Source organism: Pelophylax lessonae (assembly GCF_965119305.1).
Source record: "Pelophylax lessonae genome assembly, chromosome: 10".
In the NCBI taxonomy this organism is placed as follows: Eukaryota; Metazoa; Chordata; class Amphibia; order Anura; family Ranidae; genus Pelophylax; species Pelophylax lessonae.
This window is the reverse complement of record NC_138777.1, coordinates 173,376,518-173,401,854: the sequence shown is the minus strand read 5'-3', so window position 1 is coordinate 173,401,854 and position 25,337 is coordinate 173,376,518. Positions and strand designations below refer to the sequence as shown.

General features: G+C 45.7%; 1 protein-coding gene across 1 annotated transcript in view; it reads left to right on the top strand.

The window, feature by feature from the left end:
* The first annotated feature begins 24,111 nt into the window (after positions 1-24,111).
* Positions 24,112-25,337, top strand: part of NAA40 (N-alpha-acetyltransferase 40, NatD catalytic subunit) — a 30,710-nt gene continuing 29,484 nt past the window's right edge. The window contains exon 1 of the mRNA XM_082270893.1: positions 24,112-24,270. Coding sequence (XP_082127019.1) covers positions 24,265-24,270 — 6 coding nt within the window. The 5' untranslated portion in view covers positions 24,112-24,264. The remainder of the gene's footprint in view (positions 24,271-25,337) is intronic.

Here is a 25,337-nt window from a genome sequence, read left to right as displayed (position 1 = left end):
ACCACTTTACCCCCAGCCCTATTTCGGACACTTTTTGTTCACAAGTTAAAACCAGTATTTTTTCCTAGAAAACTACTTAGAACCCCCAAACATTATATATATTTCTTTAGCAAAGACTCTGGAGAATAAAATGTCGGTCATTGCAAAATTTTTTGTCACGCGGTATTTGCGCAGCGGTCTTTAAAACGCCATTTTTTTGGAAAAAATTTGAAAAATCACATTTCACTGCATTTAAAAAATACTAAACAGTAAAGTTAGCCCATTTTTTTTGTATATTGTGAAAGATGATGTCACGCCGAGTAAATAGATACCCAACAGGTTACGGTTTAAAATTGCGCCCCCCCGGGGGATGGCGACAGACTACGGTCAATAGAGATCTCAATCTGCGACGCTTTAAATTTAACGGTTACCAGTTTAGAGTTAGAGTGTAGCTCTTTTTTTTAAATTATTGCCCACGCTCTGGCGATCGCGGCAATACCTCACATGTGTGGTTTGAACAGCGATTTCATTCGCGGCTCGACTTGCGTATACGTTTTTTTTTGTGCGCGAGCTAACGGTGACGGGGGCGGCTAAATTTTTTATTTTTTTTTTCCTATTTATTTTTTCTTTTTTTTTAACTTTATTACAGGTTTTTTTAAAAAAAAAAAAAATCTGATCACTTTTATTGCTGTCACAAGCAATGTAAACATCCCTTGTGACACCAATATGTAGTGACAGGTACACTTTATGGAGGGATCGAGGGTCTAAAAGACCCTAGACCCCTCCACTACACTTCCCTGTATGCAAAACGCCGAAAACTGCATTTTTGCATACAGCCGTTTTTCAAATCTGCCGCCTTTTGCAGCACAGTAACCCGGAAGTGACGTCATGGACGCCGCCTCCGGGCTACGTCATCGGAGACCCGATCAATGCCGTTTCCGGCATTGATTGGGACTCCATCCAGCCGGCGGACGTGCCGGGAAAAGCCACGGAAGGCGGCGGGAGGGGGGGGGGACGTCCCCTCCCGCCCCCCCCGGGTAACGATCGAGCGGCTCCCGAGCCGCATCGGTCGTTACCGACGGAAAGCCAACCATCGGCTCTAAACAACGGTACCGGGATGATGCCTCTGGCTAAAGACATCATCCCGGTATAACCACTCAAAGTCAGCCGACATAGGCTAGTTGTTAAGTGGTTAAATAAATGTATTCATATTATTATTATTATTATTATTATTAGTAGTAGTAGTAGTAGTAGTAGAATTAACACCCTAAAAAAAGAAATAAATAACTAACTCTAACCCTAACCTAACCTTAACTCTAACCCCTTTCCCTAATGAAAAAAAAACAAATAATAATAAATGAAAAATAATAATAAAAAAAAAAGACAAAAGCTAATGGAAAAGCAAAAACAGCTGAAATGCCTTGCAACAAATGATGCAACAGATGATATTTTTTTCTATTGGCCAATAAACAACACTAAAGCTCAAAAATGTTGTATAAAAACACGCAAGTCACTCTTAAAAACATGCCACAATCGTGCAATAAAAACGTGCAAACAAAACACGAGAAAAACGCTCAAAGACGCTACTCTCAGGTGTGAATGCAGCCATATACTGCAATGCAGAGGAGGGGGGATAATATATGCTGATGCTCATAGTGCAACAAATATGATCCCTGCTGTTGCATTCAACCCACCCTGTTTTCTCAGGCTCTCCCATTCCATCAGGTCAGGAGATGGAGGAACATCTGTTTTTCCCTCTCCTCTGTGATGAATGAAGCTATGAGGATTTTGTCACAGTTTCAGTTCTGTATTTACCTGGCTGGTACCAGCTAGGAAAGAGGCCGATTAAACAAGTATTCTGTTTGATCAACTGCCTTAGAGGGCAGAGGAGGGATCAGGGGTCTAATAGACCCAGATCTCTCCATAAAGAAGACCCGTCACTGCCTAAGGTATCACAAGGAATGTTATTCCTCTTTTGTGATAGCAATAAAGTTGAATGAAAAAAAAAAAAACATGTAAGAAAGAAATAATTCTAGCACAGTATTTTATTTGGATAATCAAATTTATAACAGGCTGGAGAAAGATAAATATCACTTGAAGACATTTTTTGTTTTTGAGAGGGGGTGGGGTCAGGGGGCCCTGTCAAGTAGGCTGTATGGAGCCCCATGATTTCTAACAGCAGCCCTGATCCTGCACCCTCATCCCTCTACCCACCTGTGTTTAGGTAGTGCAATAAATCTTCAAAAAGACAAACCTAGACTGAGCTTGCATGGTGTGGGTGTGCCCTGGAACTGGCATCTGGACCCGGCAGCCTCTGAATGGGTAAAGAAGACCTGGGTTATTTTCAATGGCCCCTCCAGGGCTAAGTGCTACACGTTGGGTGTAGGAAAGCTAAAAGAATGTGAGATTTTAGTTATGGAGCCTAATCTACTACAGTTTGCTTTAATTCTCCCACCCCACCATACTCACCCTTCCTTTGCAACCACAATGTTGTCCTTAGCTATAGGAATTAAAGTAAACTACTCATTCCGGATATATTGCCAAAAGTATTGGGACGCCTGTCTTTATACGTATATGAACTTTAATGGCATCCCAGTCTTAATCTGTAGGGTTCAATATTGAGTTGGCCCACCCTTTGAAATTATAACAGCTTCAACTCTTCTGGGAAGGCTGTCCACAAGGTTTAGGAGTGTGTCTATGGGAATGTTTGACCAATCTTCCGGAAGCACATTAGCGAGGTCCCAAAGGTGTTCTATTGGGTTGAGGTCAGGACTCTGTGCAGGCCAGTCAAGTTCCTCCACCCCAAACTCATTCATCCATGTCTTTATGGACCTTGCTTTGTTCACTGGTGCGCAGTCATGTTGGAACAGAAAGGAGCCATCCCCAAACTGTTCCCACAAAGTTGGGACCATGAAATTGTCTTGGTATACTGACACCTTAAGAGTTCCCTTCACTGGAACTAAGGCCAACCCAACCCCTGAAAAACAACCCAACAAGTCGTTGGTATTTATAAAAGACAGAAAATAATTTTTCCCCCTCATTGATAATATGGAAATACAGTAAGACCATATCTTCTGCCTCTAATGTAGGTATGTCTGTTTACTGATTCAGAAAAGTTGGAATGTGTGATCACTGAACTTAACCCAGGATATTTGTAATTACCAGTCCAGGCCCCATCTGTAGAAAAGGCTGCAATTTAATTGTACAATTGAAACTTTTCCAGACTAATTCTTTCATATGACCCGTTTTGTAATCTGTTTGTTTCTTGGTTGGTCTTTGGATTGAAGATTTCCTGGCAACAGTTTTTACGCTATTAAAATGAAAGATTATTTGGTTGTCAGCTTAGTTGGTATGTTGCTGCTGACACCTGGTGGTCACAATTGAGAATCACTTTTAACCACTTGCCTACTGGGCACTTAAACCCCCTTCCCATCCAGACCAATTTTTAGCTTTCAGCGCTCTCACACTTTGAATGACAATTGCGCGGTCATGCTACACTGTACCCATATGAAATTTTTATCATTTTTTTTCACACAAATAGAGCTTTCTTTTGGTGGTATTTAATCATCTCTGGGTTTTTTATTTCTTACAAAAAAAAAAGAAAAAATACAGAAAATTTTGAAAAAAAAAAGTTTTTCTTATTTTCTGCGAGTAAATTTTGAAAATAAATACATTTTTCTCCTTCACTGATGTGCGCTGATGAGGCGGCACTGATAGGCTGCACTGCACTGATGGGCACTGATGAGGTGGCACTTATGGGCACTGATGAGGAGGTACTAATATGCCGCACTGATGAGCACTGATAGGCGGCACTGATGAGCACTGAGAGGTGGCACTGCTTGGCACTGTCGGGCGGCACTGATAGGCGGCACTGATGGGCACTGGCGGATGGCACTGATGGACACTGACGGGTGGCACTGATGGGCAGCACCATCAGTGCCTCAACTCAGTGCCCATAGTGCTGCCAGTCAGTGCTCATCAGTGCCTAGATGAGCAGGCACTGATGGGCACTGACTGGCAGCACTATGGGCACTGATTGTGGGCACTGATGGTGGGCACTTTGTGTATGTTTTTTACCTTGTGTAATCAGGGCACTGGTGATTGGTATTGTTCTTGTATTGGTCACAGGGGGAGTGCATTTGATATCACTCCGCCTGTGACTCACTCAGACTGTCATAACGGAGAAGGAACTATACAGGAAGCATCGGATACATTCTGACAGATCAGCTGAGAGAGACATAGACTCAGCTGCACAGGGGGCCGGACCAAATAACTTTGCGGGAAGCATACGGCCCCCGAAACATAGGTTCCCCACCCCTGGTCTATGGGAATGTTTGACCATTCTTCCAGAAGGGCATTTGTGAGGTCAGGTACTGATGTTGGACGAGAAGGACTGGCTCGCAGTTTCTGCTCCAATTCCTCCCAAAGGTGTTCTATAGGGTTGAGGTCAGGACTCTGTGCAGGCCAGTCAAGTTCCTCAACCCCAAATTAGCTCATCCATGTCTTTATGAACCTTGCTTTGTGCACTGGGGCGCAGTCATGTTGGAAAAGGGAGGGGCCATCCCCAAACTTCCCACAAAGTTGGGAACATGAAATTGTCCAAAATGTCTTGGTATGATGACACCTTAAGAGTTCCCTTCACTGGAACTTGGGAGCACAGAAGCATATTTGTGAGGTCAGCAACCAATGTTGAATAGAAGGCCTGGCTCGTAGTCTGCGCTCTAGTTCATCCCGAAGGTGTTCTATCGGGTTGAGGTCAGGACTCTGTGCAGACCAGTCAAGTTCCTCCACCCCAAACTCGCTCATCCATGTCTTTATGGACCTTGCCTTGTGCACTGGTCCAAATCATTTGGTGTGTGTGTGTGTGTGTGTGTGGGGGGGGGGGGGGGTGGGGGTGGTGGGGGGGGGTGGGGTTGATTTTCAGGGGTGGGGCTTGGCCCCTTAGTTTCAGTGAAGGGGGCTCTTAGGGCTTCAGCATACCAAGACATTTTGGACAATTTCATGCTCCCAACTTTGTGGGAAGTTTGGGGTCGGCCCCTTCCTGTTCCAACATGACTGCGCATCAGTGCACAAAGCAAGGTCCATAAAGACATGGATTAATGAGTTTGGGGTGGAGGAACTTGACTGGCCTGAACAGAGTCCTGACCTCAACCCCATAGGGGGATGAATAAAAGCAGAGATTGTGAGCCAGGCCTTCTCGTCCAACATCATTGCATAAACCTCACAAATGCACTTCTGGAAGAATTGTCAAACATTCCCATAGACACACTCCTAAACCTTATGGACAGCCTTCCCAGAAGAGTTGAAGCTGTTATAGCTGCAAAGGGTGGGCCAACTCAATATTGGATAAAAAGTGTGTTGCTGGTGGGATCAGCAGGTGAAAAGAAGAAAAAAGCCGGCACTTCCGCCTAGCAGCACGAGGGTTGTCGGTTCAAATCCCAACCACTGTACTATCTGCCAGGAGTTTCCATGTTCTCCCTGTGCCTGCGTGCGTTTCCTCCGGGTACTCCGGTTTCCTCCCACTCTCCAAAGACATGCTGGTAGGTTGATTGGTTCATGTCTTAATATGCCCTAATATGTGTTGTAGAATATGTAAAGCGCTGTGTAAAGTGACGGCGATATATAAGCACCTGCAGTAAATAACCACTTCAGCTCCGGAAGGTTTTACCCCCTAATGACCAGGCCATTTTTTGCGATTTGGCACTGTGTTACTTTGAAAATTGTGCGGTCGTGCGACGTTGTACCTAAATACAATTGATGTACTTTTTTTCCCACAAATAGAGCTTTCTTTTGGGGGTATTTGTTCACCTCTGCGGTTTTTAGATTTTGCGCTATAAACAAAAAAAGAGCGACAATTTTGAAAAAAAAAAAAAAAAAGCCATATTTTTTACTTTCTGCTATAAAACATGCCCAATGAAAATATTTTTAAAAATTTAATTTTTTTATCAGTTTAGGCCAATTTGCATTCTGCTACATATTTTTGGTAAAATAAAAATCCCAAAAAGCGTATTTTAATTGGTTTGCGCAAAAGTTATAGCGTTTACAAACTACGGGATAGATTTTTGGACTTTTTATATATTTATTTTATTAGTAATGACAGTGATCAGCGATTTTTAGCGGGACTGCAACATCGCGGCAGACAGATTGGACCCCTAACTGACATTATTAACACTTTTTGGGGACCAGTGACACTAATACAGTGATCAGTGCTAAAAATTATGCACTGCTACTGTATAAATGACATTGGCAGGGAACGGGTTAAAAAAAAACTAGATCGCCACCATTACTAGTAAAAGAAAAAAAAAAAACAACATTGAAAAACCAATCAAAGTACGCATATTGTGATTTTTTTTACAAAAAATATGTAGCAGAAAACAAATTGGCCTAAAATGTTAAAAAAAATCTTTATTTGATAATGTCATATAGCAGAATGTGGAAAATATTGTTTTTTTTTTTTTTCAAAATTTTCGCTCCTTTTTTGTTTATAGCGCAAAAAAAAAAAAAAAAAAAAAAAAAAAAAAAAAAAAAAAAAAAAAATCGCACAGCTGATCAAATACCAGGACCGCGCAATTGTCCATTAAAGTACCGCAGTGCCGAATTGCAAAATAGGGCCTGGTCATTAAAGGGGGAAATCCTTCAGGTCTTTAAGTGGTTAAAAATAAAAACACTAAAGTCAGCCCAATATTTAGTATAATGGGAAAGATGAAGTCACGCTGAGTAAATAGATACCTAACATGTCACACTTTACTATTCTGTCTGCCTGTGGAATGGCGGAAAACTACGGTGCTTAAAATTCTCCATAGGCGACACTTAAATGCCCTGACAGGTTACCAGTGTGGAGTTACACAGGAGGTACTGGGAAATGGGGGCCCATGGGGGGGGGAGGGGATCAGAAGCAGGCAGAACAGGGAGGGGGGGAGGGGGATCAGTGCTGGAGAAGAAATTACCGGAACAATGCCCTATGTCTGTCTCTCTTTTCCCGCAGCTGCTGAAAGTTGGCAGGAGGGGGAGAAACTGGCTTTCAGCTGCTGCAGAGAGCTGCACAGGGTTTTCTTCTGTAATTTCCCCGGCCGACCGCACCGATTCCCCGTGTTATTGGGGTCACCCCGGTCAGATTATTTTCTGCCATCTGTGTCCCAGATTTCCCTTCACTTCCTGTCCCCATAGCCAAAACAGGAAGAGGAAATCCCTGCAAATAAGGGGATTCCTTAGGGACCCCCCAGGTGACCAGAACTAGTGTCCCCATTGGACGATTTCTCCTCTATGACTTTTCTGGGGACACTTTGGATGATAATGGTAAACAGGATAAATAGAGAGGATGAATCCCCCTCACAGGGACACAGACAGCGATAAAAACCTGACAGGGGCTCCAATCCTTCTCTACTCCGTCCAAAGATAAAAAATAAGTTTTGCCTTTAGAGCCGCTTCACACAACATGCGGTCCAGTGCGCTTCTTTTTCTGCATCAAAAACGCATGTAAAGTAGATTCTATGGTTTTCAATGGCATGGATCTCACCAGTGCATTCCAGTTCCAGAAAATAAAGTAGAACATGCGGAATTTTGTCTGCACTAAACTGGAAAGCAGTAAAACGCATCAAAAACGCATCAAAAACGCATCGGAATACACAATGTCCTTATTTAAGGTGAAGGAAAAAAATGCACCAGAATGCATCAAAAACGCGTGTGCAAAAAAGCATCCGGAACGCATCCAGACTGCATTTCTATGGTGTGAACCGGCTCTGAGTTATCATTTTATACTTCAGGCCCCGGTCACACCCGGCTGTTTGCAATCACCGCAATTCTGCCGCCATTCCAAACACGCTCAGCAAAGCTGACAAATCTTTTTTTTTTACAAATTCATTTTCAATGGCACCTAAATATGGGTGCGGTTCTGCTGCGATTGTTGCGTGATAATCGTGCGAAGCGTGTCACTGAGAAAGGGGCGGGGCTTTTTTCTGGGTGTCAAACCTTGCATGATGCGGTTTTGCAGAATGTTTTGGGATGGCGGGAAGAACTGCGGCGATTCTGCCTGCGATTGCAAACGCCCAGATGTGACCTCACTGATTGTATGACACGGATCACAATCTGAGCAGTGGGGGGGGGGGTCATTATTTATATACAGGAGGGGGGGTCATTATTGTATATACAGGAGGGGGGTCATTATTGTATATACAGGAGGGGGGGTCATTATTGTATATACAGGAGGGGGGTCATTATTGTATATACAGGAGGGGGGGGGTCATTATTGTATATACAGGAGGGGGGGGAGGATTACTGTATACATAGGTGGGGGGGGGTTGGCAGATGAGAGCACACTAAGGGGGGGGGTAATAGGGGAGGTCCAGCCACATCTGTAGCCCCCCACTTTCTCTAGACATCACCTCTCTATCAGGCCTTTCTATACAACCCCCCCCCCCCCCAGTCTCTCCATAAAGCCCCCGACCTCCATCACCCTTCCCCTTCCCTCTCCTCCTCATCTGCTCAGCTCTGCTCCCCCCGGCCGCAATTTTCTCCCCCCTCACAATCTTTCATCCGACCTCCTCACATCCACATGTCTGAAAGAAATAACACATCGTTCTCTATTCTCTCTGATTTCTATTCAGTTAATCAGGAAGGGTGACCTCTATGGCGAGGATCGGTATTACATTGTAGAATGACATCGCCATCTTCTGGCCGATTTGAAAAATAACCATTCAAATGACCCATTACTGTTTAATTCAATGTAAAATCTATAAAATTATATAAAATTTATATGGTTACTGTGTTGTATGACCGACATATCGCCAATCAAAATGTAGGCTTGAAATGTAGGCCTGAAAAGTGACAGTTGGTGTGAGGTCCTGTTGTTTACCTGCAGCCTGAGGTGGCTCAGGTCACTTCTCCATAGCGAGTTGCCAAGGTGACATCGTCAGGGCCTAGCTCCAGCGATTCACTGCTATTCACTGCTATTTACTGCTATTTACTGCTACTTACTGCGAATATTATAACTTTTATTTATATTTACAGCTCTTACCATCGTACTATTATAGTTTGTATTGTATATTAGTATTAATATTCAGTTTTTTTAGCCGTTTTCAGGTACACAGGCATCCAATACCATCAGGATGCCTCGTCCTTCACGTCCCCGATTCCGGCAAAGACGCTCCCGTCAGTAAGGCGAAGAGTCACCAATCGCCCACCGGACGAGGTCCAGAGTGCAACATCGGCGGAGACAGGAGGACGAGCCAATCAACAGGAGCCGTTCACCAAGAGACCGCAACAGGGCTGCTGAACACCACCCAGCACCACCACCGCCCATGGAGTCACGCGGCGAGGAGCAGGTAATTTGTTCCATTTGTCTTTCAGGTTATGAAGATGGCGAAGACACCAGGATTCTGACCTGCGCTCACCGATTCCACACCGGCTGCATCCAACACTGGCTTCAGCAGAGCGCAACGTGTCCACTGTGCCGGGCTGCTGTTCCCAACCCGCAACCGCAGGGCCAGAGACTCGTCCCGGTGGAGGAAATCAGAATTCAAGACATGCACGGCAACTTCTTTTCCATACAGGGTAATGAAAATGGTGCTAGGTATCTGCTATTAATCTCTATAGTGTAACATATTTTTTCTTTTTATACAGGATGTTTATAATTGTGTTTTAATAGCTAATGATTTTTAAAAAATTTATAGTATAACAATTTTTTTCTTTTTATACAGGATGTGTATACTAGTTGTAGTTGATGTTTCCCAAAAAACAAAAAAAAAAAAAACAAAAAAAAAGCCCCCCCCCCTCCTTAAAAAAAAATGTATAACTATATAAAAGTGTAGATGTATAGTTTAATCAATCTTTTCTTTTTATACAGGATGTGTATACTAGTTGTAGTTGATGTTTCCCTAAAAAAGAAAGAAAGCCCCCCTCCCCCTTAAGCACTTACCGATCGCCCGCCGCCATTATACGTCGGTCCTTTAACGCTAAATACACGGTATTTTTTTAAACGGCGGGCGATCTGCTTTCAGATAACAGTGGTCCCAGTGGGGGATTCGCCGTGGGATCACCCTGACGGTGCGCCCCCTCTCGCCATGTCCCGGATGTTTTGCCCACTTACCGGATCCGCTGGCAGCGGGGATAATGATCCGGTCCCCGCTTCTCACAGACAGGAAGTCGAGTGAGGGCAAGATGGCCCCCCACTCGACTCTATGGTCTTGGAGGACCGGAGCGACGTCAAACATCATTGCTTAGCAACCGGATTTTTTTTCAACAATTTTTTTTTGTCTTTTTGACCCCAGATCTCACAATAAAGAGGTCCTGTCATGCTTATTTCTATTACAAGGGATGTTTACATTGCTTGTAATAGGAATAAAAACTATCAACGTTTTTTTTTGTTTTAAAACTGTGTAAAAATAAAAAATAATAAATAAAATAAATAGGAAAAAAAAAATAATTAAAGCGCTCTGTCCCCGTTAGCTCGATCACAGAAGCGAACGCATACACAAGTCCCGCCCACATATGTAAACGGTGTCCAAACCACACGTGTGAGGTATCGCTGCGATTGTTAGAGTGAGAGAAATAATTTGAGCCCTAGACCTCCTCTGTAACTCTAAGCTGGTAACCTGTAGAAATTTTTAAAATGTCGCCTATGGGGATTTTTAAGTACCAATGTTTGTCGCCATTCCACAACCCCAGAAGTGGAGGCCCCCCCATGTAGCCGATGTTCACATGCACAGTAGGATACAGGAACATGTTTCCAAGCTTCTTCCTCAGCCTGTCTACATTAAAAAATGATGACTAGCATCAAGTAGGGTAGCTTAGTGTAGTTAGTGTAGGTCCTGCCCTAGAAGAGTCTACCTTGTCGTGGTGGGCAGGCTTGGAATCTCTTGGTCAAAGCGTGCCAGTGAATGGGAGTGATCACTACTCTCTAGAGAGCTTCACTTTTGGCCAATTGATTTCACCAAAGGACTCTTGGTTTAATCAGAGTACATGAAAATAGTTACCCGGCAGCACCCGCAATGCTGTTCCAGGTTTCCCAGTGGGTGCAGGGCTTGGAAATCAGGTGGAAGATGACACAAGCCTACCAGCAGGGGACACAAGAAGAGGAGGTTCAGGGGCACTCTGTACAATGCCAATGCAGAGAGAAGGGAAGTATAACATGTTTATTATTTTCATTTGAAAAAAAAATGACAACCGTCAAACAGGAAAAGGAGAGAAGAAATAGACATTTGCTGATCCTCTTCCCCTGCACCCAGTGGAAACCTTCATGCAGGATCTAGGATCACCGATGAGAACACAAAGCCCAGAAACCAATTGTGACAGAGCATTTGGAAGGGGGACCGGCATTTTCCACGGTATGTTGTAGTAATACAGCGGAAGAGCTAGGGTGTATACCCACCGGACACTTTATTAGGTACACCTTGCTAGTACCGGGTTGGACCCCCTTTTGCCTTCAGAACTGCCCTAATTCTTTGTGGCATAGATACAACAAGGTGTTGGAAACATTCCTCAGAGATTTTGGTCCATATTGAAATGATAGCATCATGCAGTTGCTGCAGATTTCTCGGCTGCACATCCATGATGAGAATCTCCTGTTCCACCACACCCCAAAGGTGCTCTATTGGATTGAGATCTGGTGACTGTGAAGGCCATTGGAGGACAGTGACCTCATTGTAATTTTCAAGAAACCAGTGGTGAGATGATTTGAGCTTTGTGACATGGTGCATTATCCTGCTGGAAGGAGCCATCAGAAGATGGGGACACTGTAGTCATAAAGGGATGGACATGGTCAGCAACAATACTCAGGTAGGCCATGACGTTTAAACAATGCTCAATTGGTACTAAAGGGCCCAAAGCCTGCCAAGAAAATATCCCCCACACCATTACACCACCACCACCAGCCTGAACCGTTGACAAAAGACAGGATGGATCCATGCTTTCATGTTGTTTACACCAAATTCTAACCCTATCATCTCAATGTCGCAGCTGAAATCGAGACCCATCAGACCAGGCAAAGTTTTTCCAATATTCTATCGTCCAATTCTGGTGAGCCTGTGAAAAGTGTAGCCTCAGTTTCCTGTTCTTAGCTGACAGGAGGGGCACCCAGTATTGTCTTCTGCTGCTGTAGCCCATCTGCTTCAAGGTTCGGTGTGTTGTGCGTTCAGAGATGGTATTCTGCATACCTTGGTTGTGACGAGTGGTTATTTGAGTTACTGTTGCCTTTATTGAATCAGTCTGCCCATTCTCCTCTGACATCAACAAGGCATTTTCATCCACACAACTGCCGCTCACTGGATATTTTCTCTTTTTTGGACCATTCTCTGCAAACCCGCGAGATGGCTTTGCTTTGCAGATCAACAGTTTTTGAAATACTCAGACCAGCTCTTCCGGCACCAACTACCACGCTTCGTTCAAAGTCACTGAAAACCCCTTTCTTCCCCATTCTGTTGTTCGGTTTAAACTTCAGCAAGCTGTCTTCACCACGTCTAGATGCCTAAATGCATTGAGTTGCTGTCATGTGATTGGCTGATTAGCAATTTGTGTTATTAAGCAATTGAAAAAATGTACCTAATAAAGTGTCCGGTGAGTGTATATACAGCCTATGGGTTCAGAGTCATTCCACAACAAAATAAACACTGGGGTTCTATGCAATGTCCACCAGAGCCTTGGTTTTCCAGGGACTCGCACTCCTGATTGGCTTTTGGCAACCGCTGGAGCCATCGGCTCTCACTGCTGTCAATCACTGCCAGTGAGCGAGACAGGAGATGGAGGAGGCGGGGGCCAAGCTATGGCTCTGTGTGTGAATGGACACACAGAGCTGCGGTTCGGGAGTGCGCCAGCTTGAGTGCCCCCACAGCACGCTGCTTTCCGTAGGGGCACCCGGCAGGAGCCAGGAGTGCTGGCGTGGGACCTGAGAAGAGGATGATCCGGGCTTCTCTGTGCAAAACCACTGCACAGGGCAGGTAAGTATGACATGCTTGTTATTTAAAAAACAAAACTTTAATATCACTTTAATAAACATTACAATAAAAGGAGCACAATTACTCCCTAACTACAGAGGATCCGGCCTACTACCAAGTCAATTGGATTCAAGCCCAGGTTATCCATCCAAGGAGTCCAGAGTTTTTTTTCCCATTTTATTGGGCCAGCCCCTATGTTTGTAAATGTATTTTTCCATTCTAAGTGTGTTGCCCATGCACAGTAGTGATCTCTGATCTCCAACTGCCTCAGAATAACTCTGCATGCCTGAAACAGTGTCCTTGTTATAGCCCCTAAGGGTTAGGTTTAGTGTGAGTGTGTTAGTTCACCTTTACAGATGTAGCACTGCCCCCTAGGGAGCTGCTGAGTGTGGATTCCCCTGGGTTACCCATAGCAACAGTCTGTAGAACTTATCACTTTAAGACTTGGCTCAGACAAAGAACAATCCAGGGGATTTGTTTTTTTTTTGTGTTTTATTTTAGAACTTGGATGGTAGAAGGGATGAGTGGGATACTGCAACTTTAACTATGCACAATTTCTGAGGACAACTGTCTGTAGTGTGTGCGGCAAGGCCGCTGCTTCACCTTGCCACTGAAGTGAAGTAGAAGATATAGTTACATAGTTTGTGAGGTTGAAAAAAGACATCAGTCCATCCAGTTCAACCTATGATGTGTGTGTGTGTTTGCTGTTAACCGTACATTGTATACCCCTGTATGTTGTGGTCTTTAAGGTGCCCATCGAATAGTTTTTTTTAAGCTATCGATGCTCCCTGCTGATACTACTGCTTGTGGAAGAGAATTCCACATCCTTACTGCTCTGACAGTGAAGAACCCCTTACGTATTTTAAGGTTAAACCGGTTTTCCTCTAGTTTTAGTGAGTGGCCACGTGTCTTATTGTATTCCCTTTCTCTGAAAAGTTTGTTCCTTATGCTAGGGTCATCACCAGTACAGTATTTGTACATTGATATCATATCCCCCCTCAATCGTCTCTTCTCCAGAGAGAATAAGTTCAGTGCTTGTAGCCTTTCCTCATAGCCGATGCCCTCCATTCTCCTAATTATTTTTGTTGCCCTTCTCTGGACTCTCTCCAGTTCCAGCACATCCTTTCTAAGGACCGGTGCCCAGAACTGGACGGAATACTCCAGATGTGGCCGGACCAGAGTCTTGTAGAGAGGGAGAATAATTCCTTTATTTCTGGAGTGAATCCCCTTTTTTATACATGCCAGTATTTTGTTGGCTTTGCTTGCAGCGGCTTGGCATTGCATGCCACTGTCAAGCCTGTTGTCCACTAGGACCCCCAGGTCCTTTTCCATCTTAGATTCACCCAGAGGTTCCCCCCTAGTGAGTAGCTTGTTCCTGATTGAATTCCTCTTCAGGGTCCTAACCTGGCACCCCCTTTCTCACTTGCTGTGTGTGCTAGCCCTTGTTCACTGACTCTCCACTGGAGTGGTCCCCTTCCTGGTCAGACCCCCGGAAAGCTTTCGGTACTCACGGATACTGTTTTTCCCTGGGTTGCTCTGCCTTCAGCTCCACTCATCAGTATCCTGGACCTCCTGACTCAGCATCACACATTTGGTCCACTAGACCGACCGCCTGTGACCACCTTCCTTGGGACACTCTCTCAGCCGAGATGAATCACACCAGGGACACATGCAACAGGCAGAACTAACAATCAGGCTCCCGTGATAAGCAGATAGAGCTGCTAAGCTTTTACCAACCTAGCACCTACCTAGGAGGGTGCTACACAGAATAAATGTAAAGGTGAACTAACATTGTACGATCCCTCCCTCATTCCCTGCTGTATACACCCTCTGTCTATTCTGAGCTGTCAGGGCTCCTGTAGCCGATCCAGCCATCTGGGGATTTGAAATTCCTGCTCTTCTCCTTCTCCCTGCAGGAATTCAGGGACAAGAGCAATTATGATTGATCACCGTCATCACAGTGAGTTGATCTGGTCTGTCCTGGAAGTGCTATACATAGAAGAGTGAGGAATTTGATTCTCTGGATCACTGGACCTGCTCAGGATTGCTAGAGATAGGCAGAGTAGGGACTGGAGGGTTGGGAAGGGTGTACGGTGTTAGTTCATAGTTACATCATTTTTTTGGTTGAAAAAAGAAAAGTCCATCCAGTTCAACCAAGGGACATTTTTTTCTGTAGAGGTGAATTTACCCTTTAACCACTTTACCACCGGAGGATTTTGCTGTCTTACGTCTGGGCCACTTTTTGCGATTCGGCACTGTGCGACTTTAACTGACAATTGCACGTGCGACACCGTACCCAAACGAAATTTACGTCCTTTTTTTCCCACAGAGCTTTCTTTTGGTGGTATTTGATCACCTGTGCGATTTTTACTTTTTGCGCTATAAACAAAAAAAAGCGTACATTTTGAAAAAATAAGAATATTTTTCCCATTTTTTTTATATGAAATTCCCCCCCAAAAAAATGTAAAAATCTAATTTTTTTAAAATTTTTGGCCAATTTGTTTTCTGCTACCTATGTTTGGTAAAAAAAAAAATCACAATAAGAGTATTTTGATTGGTTTGCGCAAAAGTTATTGCGTTTACTAAGGGAAAGATTTCTGTCATTTTTGGTGGTTTTTTTTTTTTAACGAGTAATGGCGGCGATCTGCGATTTTATTTGCGGGACTGCGACATTGCGGCGGACAGATCGGACCCTTGACTGACATTGACACTTTTGGGGGTACCAGTGACATTACTGCAGTAATCAGTGCTATATATATGCACTGTTACTGTAAACATGACATTGGCAGGGAAGGGGTTAATTTAATTGGAGAGTCTTGGTACTGAGGAAGGAGGAGCAGAAAGGTATCTTCTAGCATGAGAAGCAAGTCTTTTGTAGCGTGCCTCATTTTCTTTCCACCACTGAAGGGGATCACTTCTTCTATCAACTACTGGTTCCTTCAAATCGAGATGAAATTCATCATCCAGGCTCATTATTTCCGATTCTGATGAATCCTCTGCATGAGGCCCCAATAAAACGCTGAACATTGCATCTATTTGACCACAATGAATTTTCCCTTCTGTCCGTTGTCTTTTGGGACATTTTTCTCCTGCATCCTGCTCTTCCACATCAGAAACCTCTTCTTGTCCTTGACATTTCTTTTCATCAGGAGGAACCTCCTGCACCTTCTGTTGAATATCTTCTGTCAGCCATTGCTTTGCCTTGGCCAATACATCATCAGAGGAGAAAGGATGGTTCTTGTATCGAGGATCCAAAAGACATGCAAGCGCAACAGTTTTATTCTTCTCATGATTCTCAAACCTTTTGGCGAGGCTGTCCCTCATGGCTTGCCTACATGCTTTGATGCCACGTGTGTTGGGTCCTTCCTTCTGTTGAAGAAGCATCTTCAGGACTCTCACACATGGGATCAAAGAGGAAAGAGATGAGTCGTAATGACTCACCTCCAGTGTCACTTCCTCAATGGGTACGAGCGTCTCTACAATGTTGGCCACTATGTCCCACTGATCTGCAGTAGGGCAAGAATGTCCTCCAAGTCCATATTCACCAGAATATATATTGAGAGCTCACTTCTGCTCCAGCATCCTCTGTAACATGTGAAGTGTTGAGTTCCATCGTGTTGGAACAGCCTGTATCAGGTTGTTTTTGGGTAGGCCAAGGTCTTGCTGAATGCACCCCACTGGCAAGAACAGAATGGTGGAAACGGCCTGCGCACTTCTTCAGCATTGTAATAATGTCCAGCAAAGCTTTCTGGTGTAACAGACCATCATTTACCTACCACCAGTTGGAGGGTGGGTGCTATGCAACTGAGGTCTGACACTTCAGCAAGTCTCATACCTTTAATCATGTTCGCTCCACTGTCTCGCAGCACAAGCATAACTCTGTCTTTGCTGATTCCCCATTCTTCTAGCATGCCTAGAAACATTTCTTTAACCACTTCCCACCCGCCCTATAGGCAAATGATGGCGGGAAGGTGGTTACATTATCCTGACCGGACGTCATATAACGGCAGCAGGATAATGCGCTCTGCAGAGCGGCAATCGGTGATGCGGCGTGTCACTCTGACTCACCGCATCTCCAATCTCAGTAAAGAGCCTACTGATGTAGGCTCTTTACCATGTGACCACCTGTGTCCAATCACAGCTGGTCACATAGTAAATAGTAAGCGCCATTGATCGGCTTTCCTCAGTTCGTGCCTGACAGGCACGAATAGAGGAGAGCCGATCTGCGTCTCTGCTGACAGGAGGAGGTCTGCACTGGTAATCAGAGCATTGATTACCAGTGCAGACCCTTGGGGGGTGCCACTAGAACCATCAGGGATGCCAACCCATGACCCCAGGGATGGTAATCAGAGCTCAGGGAGCCCGACAGTGCCCTCCCCATCATTGCTATCCATCAGTGCCACCTATCAGTGCACATCAGGGCCGCCTATCAGTGCCCACCAATGCTGCATATCAGTGCTACCTATCAGTGCCACATATCAGTGCCCATCAGTGCTGTCTACCAGTGCCACCCCATCAGTGCAGGATAAAAAACTTATTTACAAAATTTTATAACAAACAAAAAAACTTTTTTTTTTTTCCAAACCTTTTTCGGTCTTTTTTTTATTTGTTTAGCAAAAAAGAAAAAACCTTGCGGTGATCAAATATCACCAAAAGAAAGCTCTATTTGTGGGAAAAACAATGACAAATTTGGTTTAGGTACAGTTGTTCCATGACCGAGCAATTGTCATTCAAAATGCAACAGCGCTAAAAGCTATAAATTGGCCTGGGCGGGAAGGGGGAAAACTGCCCTGTATTAAAGTGGTTAATGTACTCCCCAGTGTGGGATCCTTGCATCACTTTTGTATTCAACACCGAATGCCTTCTTGTCCATCCTCTGTCAATGTAGTGGCATGTAAGACTCATTAGTGATTCTGTTTGTCCTGACCAGCAGTCCGTCGTGAATGAGAGTGAGATGCTAGCATTTCCTGGTTGCAGCATAGTCTTAACTTTGTCAACGACCTTTTGGTGAATCTTTTGCAGCATTTCAGTTCCATAAAACTTGTCACTCTTCAGTGTGTATCTTGGCTCAACTATGGACATCAACCGCTTAAATCCAGAGTCAGACACTTTTATAAATGGCTGGTTATCAGTGACCATCATCTGTGATTACTCTGTCCAGCAGTCGAGATCTTCCATCAGATTTTTGTTTGAAACATATCTATAATTGTTGCCTGGGATAGAGATGATTCACTTTGTGATTCATTTTGTCCTGCATTATACAATTCAAGAGGATGAACTCTTAGATGGGCCCAAAGATTAGACGTATTTTTGGTTTTTGCAGTTATTGATCCCATGCTCACATTGTTTTTGCATGTTTTGCACAGTGCTACTGATTTTCCTGGCGATGAAGAAGAGAAATACTACCAGACCACACTTTTAATTTTTCTATCTCTATCCATCTCCATTGAAACAAGAAAGTCAGACACTAATTTAGGCTTACACAAAATGGCTGGCTGGCACCCTGTTGTGGGTGGCTGTCTGGCTGGCAGGCACCGTGTGGCGGGTGGCTGGCTGGCACCCTGTGTGGTGGGTGGGTGGCTGGCTTGCACCCTGTGGTGGGTGGGTGTCTGGCTGGCACCCTGTGTGGTGGGTGGGTGGCTGGCACCCTGTGGTGGGTGGGTGTCTGGCTGGCACCCTGTGTGGTGGTTGGCCTGGCACATACAGGCCCAGGGCCTGTGGCTGGAGAGCTGGTACAGTCAGGACGGAGGAGGACTCAGGCAGGGCCTGTGGCTGGCTGGTTGGACTGTGTGGGATTGGGTTGCTGGCTGGCACCGGGCAGCTGTGGGTGCCCGTGGCGGGTGTTCCAGAACAAAGATACAGAACATGTGTCAGAGTGTTTGTTGGTCACTGTTATTTATCACAGAACAGATAGAATACAGAGCATGTGTCACACAGTTGGTCATTGCACTCACTAGATGTAGCAGAATTCTTCTTGTCCCAACTCTCAAGACCGACCGCCTGTACCGCATGCAGACTCCAGTGTGGCAGTGGCAGGTAAGACACTGTAGGAGGCAGAGGGAGGTGGCCTAAGAGCTGTCCAGTGTGCAGAGGCGCGTGGCGCAACATACGCGGTGACGTCACGAAAATATCAGCAATAGCGGTAAATCAAAAGGCCAATTCCGATATATCGGGGTGTTGCCGATAATCGGTCGATCTCAAATATTTAGCGTAATTTAAACCACGTCCACTTTTAGCCGCGGCACACTTCACATTCAAAAATTTTGTGCTGTCTGGGGCCCACTTTTGATTTTGCACACTGGCCCACTGATTTCATAAGCTCCTAGAAAAGGGCCTTAGTAAATAAACCCCAGTGTGTAAAAACCCAAGATGTCTTTTTTCACGCAGCACTTTGCCGTGAACTGAAATAGGACATAAGGCAAATTGTGTCCATCCAGCCCATTGGTGCTGGTTTGATGAACCTTTTCCAGCCTAGAGGCTTTATGAAATATGGGCTATGGAGCAAGCGATTACATTGGGATTACAGCTGCAGCTATGATCCTGGCATTTTTTACAGCTGGCGACCAGCTTCCAGGTAAGTCATCTGACTGGCTTTACAGCTGCCTGATCACTTTTACAGGGCTCTGGAGGGAGGATGCCCCCCCATTCCCAGGCTCTTCCACACCAGGAGGGCCCACAACCACTAGCAGTGGTCTCCTTTTCCGTAACAAATGAAGCCGGAAGTGATGAGAATTTCTTTACTTCCGTTTTTGGTTCTGTGTTTCCTTGGCTGTACTAAGTGATGTGGGGGGTAGAGGAGGAATCAAGGGGTCTTACAGAACCCAGATCTCTCCATAAAACCCTGGTGCCAAACCTGCAGCTCTTTGGTACTTTCTGTGCTGCCGTTGGGACCCCTGCAAAAACTCATGTTTCCCCCTATTATAGTATTGATTTTTAGCAGTCTTATGTCTCTGATCTCTGACCATCTCTAGGATCAGTCCGTAGTCTCTGGCCATCTCCTGTATTTAATTCTGTCCGCAGTCTCTGGCCAGCTCTGGTGTCCTGTCCGCAGTCTCTGGCCAGCTCTGGTGTCCTGTCCGCAGTCTCTGGCCAGCTCTGGTGTCCTGTCCGCAGTCTCTGGCCAGCTCTGGTGTCCTGTCCGCAGTCTCTGGCCAGCTCTGGTGTCCTGTCCGCAGTCTCTGGCCAGCTCTGGTGTCCTGTCCGCAGTCTCTGGCCAGCTCTGGTGTCCTGTCCGCAGTCTCTGGCCAGCTCTGGTGTCCTGTCCGCAGTCTCTGGCCAGCTCTGGTGTCCTGTCCGCAGTCTCACTGCCGGTTTCCCTTTTTCAAGATGGCAGCGAGAGCTCCCCAATTTAACCACCTCCTTCCCAAGCCTAGTCTGACACTTTGCTCCTACATGTAAAAATCTACTTTTTTTTGCTAGAAAATTACTTAGAACTCCCAAACATTATATATTCTTTTTTAGCCGAGACCCTATGGCAGGGATATGCAAACTGGCCGCCCTCCAGCTGTTGCATAACTACAAGTCCCATCATGCCTCTGGATGTCATGCTTGTGGCTGTCAGTCTTGCTTTGCCTCATGGGACTTGTAGCTCTGCAACACGCTGGTGGGTCAGAGTCTGCATATCCCTGTTCTATAGAATAAAATGATGTGTGTTGCAATTTTTTATGTCACACGGTATGCAATTTAAAAAAAAAAAAAAAAAACACTTTCGTGACTTAAAAAAACAAAGTTAGCCCAATTTTTTTGTATAATGTGAAAGATGAGGTTACATCAAGTGAATAGATACCCAACATGCCACGCCTTAAAATTGATAGGTCCACTTTATGGAGAAATTTGGGGTCTAGTAGTGCTTCTCTGGCCGCTGGCGGCGAGGTAAACAAAGGGGCAGAGCAGGACGTGACAAATACTCGCTGCTACCGGCTTCCAGAAAGAGAAGGAATGAGATCAGTTCCTCTCTCGCTCTGCACCAGGCAGCCATCGCTCCCAGCCTTCGAGATGGGACCAGGGAGCCCAGGAGTGGGGTTAGCAGAAGTGATTTGAGTGGCTAATTAGCCACTCGGATCACTTCTGCCAAAAAGAGAATCGCTGGCTGCAAAAAACAATACCAGGATGATGCCTGTAGGTGCAGGCATCATCCCAGTATTACCACTGAACCCCAAGGACGTACAGGTATGTCCATTTTGGAGAAGTGGTTAAAAATCAGCTCGGGTAAGGACACGGTTGGATTTCATTTTCTGGACAGCTAAAATGCCCTAATGCAGGAGTTCCCAAATTGTAGGTCGTGAGCTGCGTTTGAGTGGGTTGCGCTGACCCAGAAATAACTGAGAGCGGGCCCGCTTAAATTGTGCTGTGCGAGCCCGCACAAATTACAGAGCCAGAGCAGTCAAATTGCGATAGATTCAGGACCCCGCCCAAGCAGTTTACGGAGGCTGGTCTGAATTTCCAGCGAGGAGGATACTTGCATCAGTGAGTACGTATGTGGGCTGTTATGTAGGATATGTTTATGGGGTACAGAGCAAGCTCCTCAGTCCTGCTGGTGGCAGCGGTGTTGGCTAGACTGGCGGCGAGATTCTCTCAGCTATAGCGGGCAGAGACGCCAGCCTCTATGTCATAGGAGAACCAGGTGGCCCGGTGGTTTCAGGAGTTCATGGAAACTTCTGTGACCACCAGTAGAGGATCTGAAGGAGAAGAGCCAGGACACCAAGACCAGCATAGAGCTCCTCATCATGGAGACTCTGGGTGAGGTGTGCTGGGCCCTGGAGAGGGCAAACAGGGGCTTCACCTTCACTGTGGAGAAGGAGGAGGGTGAGTGCCATATAGCCTGCAGATCACTGTCCTGGGGTGGTTGATTTCTGTCCCCTTCCTACCTTATATGGTCTATGAGGGTGCTGATTACTTACAACTCTGCCTATATGCCACAGGTTTCTGACCCCTCACTGAGAACATCTGGAAAGTGTATTCTATAAAAAAAAAAATTGAAAAAGTAGTAAATTGATATTTTTAATTTAACATCCCCCTCCCTTTAAAATATGCATTTATATAGTGCCAACAAATTCTATGGCGCTTTACAATATTCAATTACAAGCAAGTGGATCACGAAAAATAAACTGTATTCAGAAGTGGGTCTCAGCCCAAAAAAGTTTGGGAAGCCCTGGTCTAATGTTAAAAAAAAAAAGCCAGCAGTTACTGTATTTGTAGCTGTTGACTTAAAGCGGTAGTATCCCGCTTTTTGACTACAGGTAAGCCTCTAATAAGGCTTACCTGTAAGTACAATTAACCACTTAAGCCCCGGAAGATTTTACCCCCTTCCTGACCAGGGGATATTTTGCGATTCGGCACTGCGTGACTTTAACAGACAATTGCGTGATCGGGCGACGCTGTACCTAAACGAATTTGGCGTCCTTTTTTTCCCACAAACAGAGCTTTCTTTTGGTGGTATTTGATCACCTGTGCGATTTTTTGATCACGCGCTATAAACAAAAAAAAGAGCGTCAATTTTGCAAAAATAACAATATTTTTCACATTTTTTTTTATATGAAATTCCCCCCCAAAAAAATGTAAAAATCTAAATTTTTTAACATTTTCGGCCAATTTGTTTTATGCTACCTATGTTTGGTAAAAAAAAAAAAAAAAAAAAAAAAAAAAAAAAAAAAAAAAAAAAAAAAAATCGCAAAAAGCGTATTTTGATTGGTTTGCACAAAAGTTATTGCGTTTACTAACAAAGGGAAAGATTTTTGTCGTTTTTTTTTTTTTAATGTGTAATGGCGGCGATCTGCGATTTTTTTTGCGGTACTACGACATTGTGGCGGACAGATCGGACCCTTGACTGACATTTTTGACACTTTTGGGGTTACCAGTGACATTTCTACAGTAATCAGTGCTATACATATGCACTGTTACTGTAAAAATACACTGGCAGTGAAGGGGTTAACTTTATTTTGAAAGGGAGGGGCTATGTGTGTCCCTAGGGGCGTGCTTTCTACTGTGATTGGCTGTGGCTTCCGATGTATGAACGGTGATCAACGGTTCTACATAGTAGAACCGTATGATCATCATTCATACACAGGGGAGAATGACAGGCAGCTTGTTTACACAAGCCGCCTGACTTTTTCCCTCTCCCCCGACGATCGCAGAGTGACCGCCGGTCACACGCGCGGGGGGGGGGGGGGTCTGTGACCACGCGGGGGCGCGCGCTCGCTCCCTAGACCCTCACAAGCAAGCGACGTAGACCTACGTCAGTTTGCCTGTGAGGGGCTGACCACCGACGTAGATAGTCGTGCGGCGGTCGGCAAGTGGTTAATATCTCCTAAACCGTGCCGCGAGCGGCGCATACGCTCTGAAGGTCCGGCGGACCTTCAGCTTTCCTTGCCGGAAAATCACTCCCGCGCATGCCGTCATCGCGACTCCAGCCAATCACAGTGCCGAACCCGGAAGAGATGCCGAGGGATCATGGCAGCGCCCGCAGTGATGCCCGGGAGTCCGTGACGGGGCTTCGTTCTAAGGTTAGTAATACATAATGAGCTAGCATGCAATGCATACTAGCTCATTATGCCTTTGTCTTACAGGTTTTTTTTTTTTTTTTTCCGGGTTTACAATCGCTTTAATTTTTCTGAAGGACCTGCGAGTTCCAAGAAAGTTGACCACTACTGCCATAAGGAGGAGCGGTCACTGCCCATGCCTTCACTTGGGATGTTGTTCATCCCTTGTAATAACAGTAAAGTACAATGCAAAACAAGAACAATTATAAAAAGCTGTAAAAAAAAATTGTAATTGAAATAAAATAAAAACTGAAAGTGGGTGGAGCTCTCCTCACACAGGAAATGAAGAGACAAATGGTAGACAGACAGAAGAAATAAAAACTGGCAGCTCTTTTAACCCTTTCACAACCTATCCAAAAAATAAAACCGTTCAGGAAGTTCTGGCCATAAATGCATTCTAACTGCAAGTTAGCAATGGCATGACTGGGTGCAGCTGAGGAATTTCTATACCGTGCACACCCCCGTCAGAAATAACAGAATATTATGCAGAGGACTGCGACAAAGCATTCCCTTACAGCTCTCCACCCCGGGTGTCCTCAGCCGTCCCCCCTCCTCCCCGCATGTTTCTTCTCACCCAAACAAAGCCTCCAAGAAAGCGGGCGGAGCCTAATTTTCCCCGCCAAGACGCAGCGAGGCTTGGAACGCACACGCACGTCACGCGTGCGTTCCACCGCTTTCTAATCAGCCGGGGTAGCTGCTGAGGGGGCGTGCTGGGCACCGTGCGTGATGATATCATTAGGACTTGCCCCCATTGCTTTTCTATCTGCCCCTCCAGCACCGAACCGAACCGGGATTGAGTGTCTTATGTCATCAGCTACGTCATGGGGGTGAGGAGGAGGGAGGGGGCTGGGTAGATGGAGAGGATGGGGTAGTTGCTGGGCTGTGATTGATAAATGGATGGGTGCCGGCAGAGTGTGCAGTGGGTAGGGGGGACTGGGGGCACAACTTCCTTGAGTGGAGGATATATGTGAGGGAGGGGGATGGGGGGAGAGCAACAAAAAGTAGTATGCCTGGCTTCTTCTTGTGTGGGCAGAATACCAGGAGTGGCTGCAAGTTCATAAGCTGTGGCCTTTTGTAGCTTGTGTACCTGTGTGTGCCCAGTGTCTGGGCTATATACCTGTGTGTGCCCAGTGTCTGGGCTATATACCTGTGTGTGCCCTGTGTACCCATATGCCCAGTGTCTGGGCTGTGTGCCCAGTGTACCTTTTGTATGCCCAGTGTCTGGGCTGTGTACCTGTGTGTGCCCAGTGTACCATTTGTATGCCCAGTGTCTGGGCTGTGTACCTGTGTGTGCCCAGTGTCTGGGCTGTGTACCTGTGTGTGCCCAGTGTACCATTTGTATGCCCAGTGTCTGGGCTGTGTACCTGTGTGTGCCCAGTGTACCTGTATGCCCAGTGTCTGGGCTGTGTGCCCAGTGTACCCATATGCCCAGTGTACCTTTTGTATGCCCAGTGTCTGGGCTGTGTACCTGTGTGTGCCCAGTGTTCCTTTTTGTATGCCCAGTGTCTGGGCTTTGTGCCCAGTGTACCTGTATGCCCAGTGTCTGGGCTGTGTACCTGTGTGTGCCCAGTGTACCTGTATGCCCAGTGTCTGGGCTGTGTACCTGTGTGCCCAGTGTACCCATATGCCCAGTGTCTGGGCTGTGTGCCCAGTGTACCCATATGCCCAGTGTCTGGGCTGTGTGCCCAGTGTACCCATATGCCCAGTGTCTGGGCTGTGTACCTGTGTGTACCCATATGCCCAGTGTCTGGGCTGTGTGCCCAGTGTACCCATATGCCCAGTGTCTGGGCTGTGTGCCCAGTGTACTCATATGCCCAGTGTCACGGCTGTGTACCTGTGTGTGCCCAGTGTACCTTTTTGTATGCCCAGTGTCTGGGCTGTATACCTGTGTGTG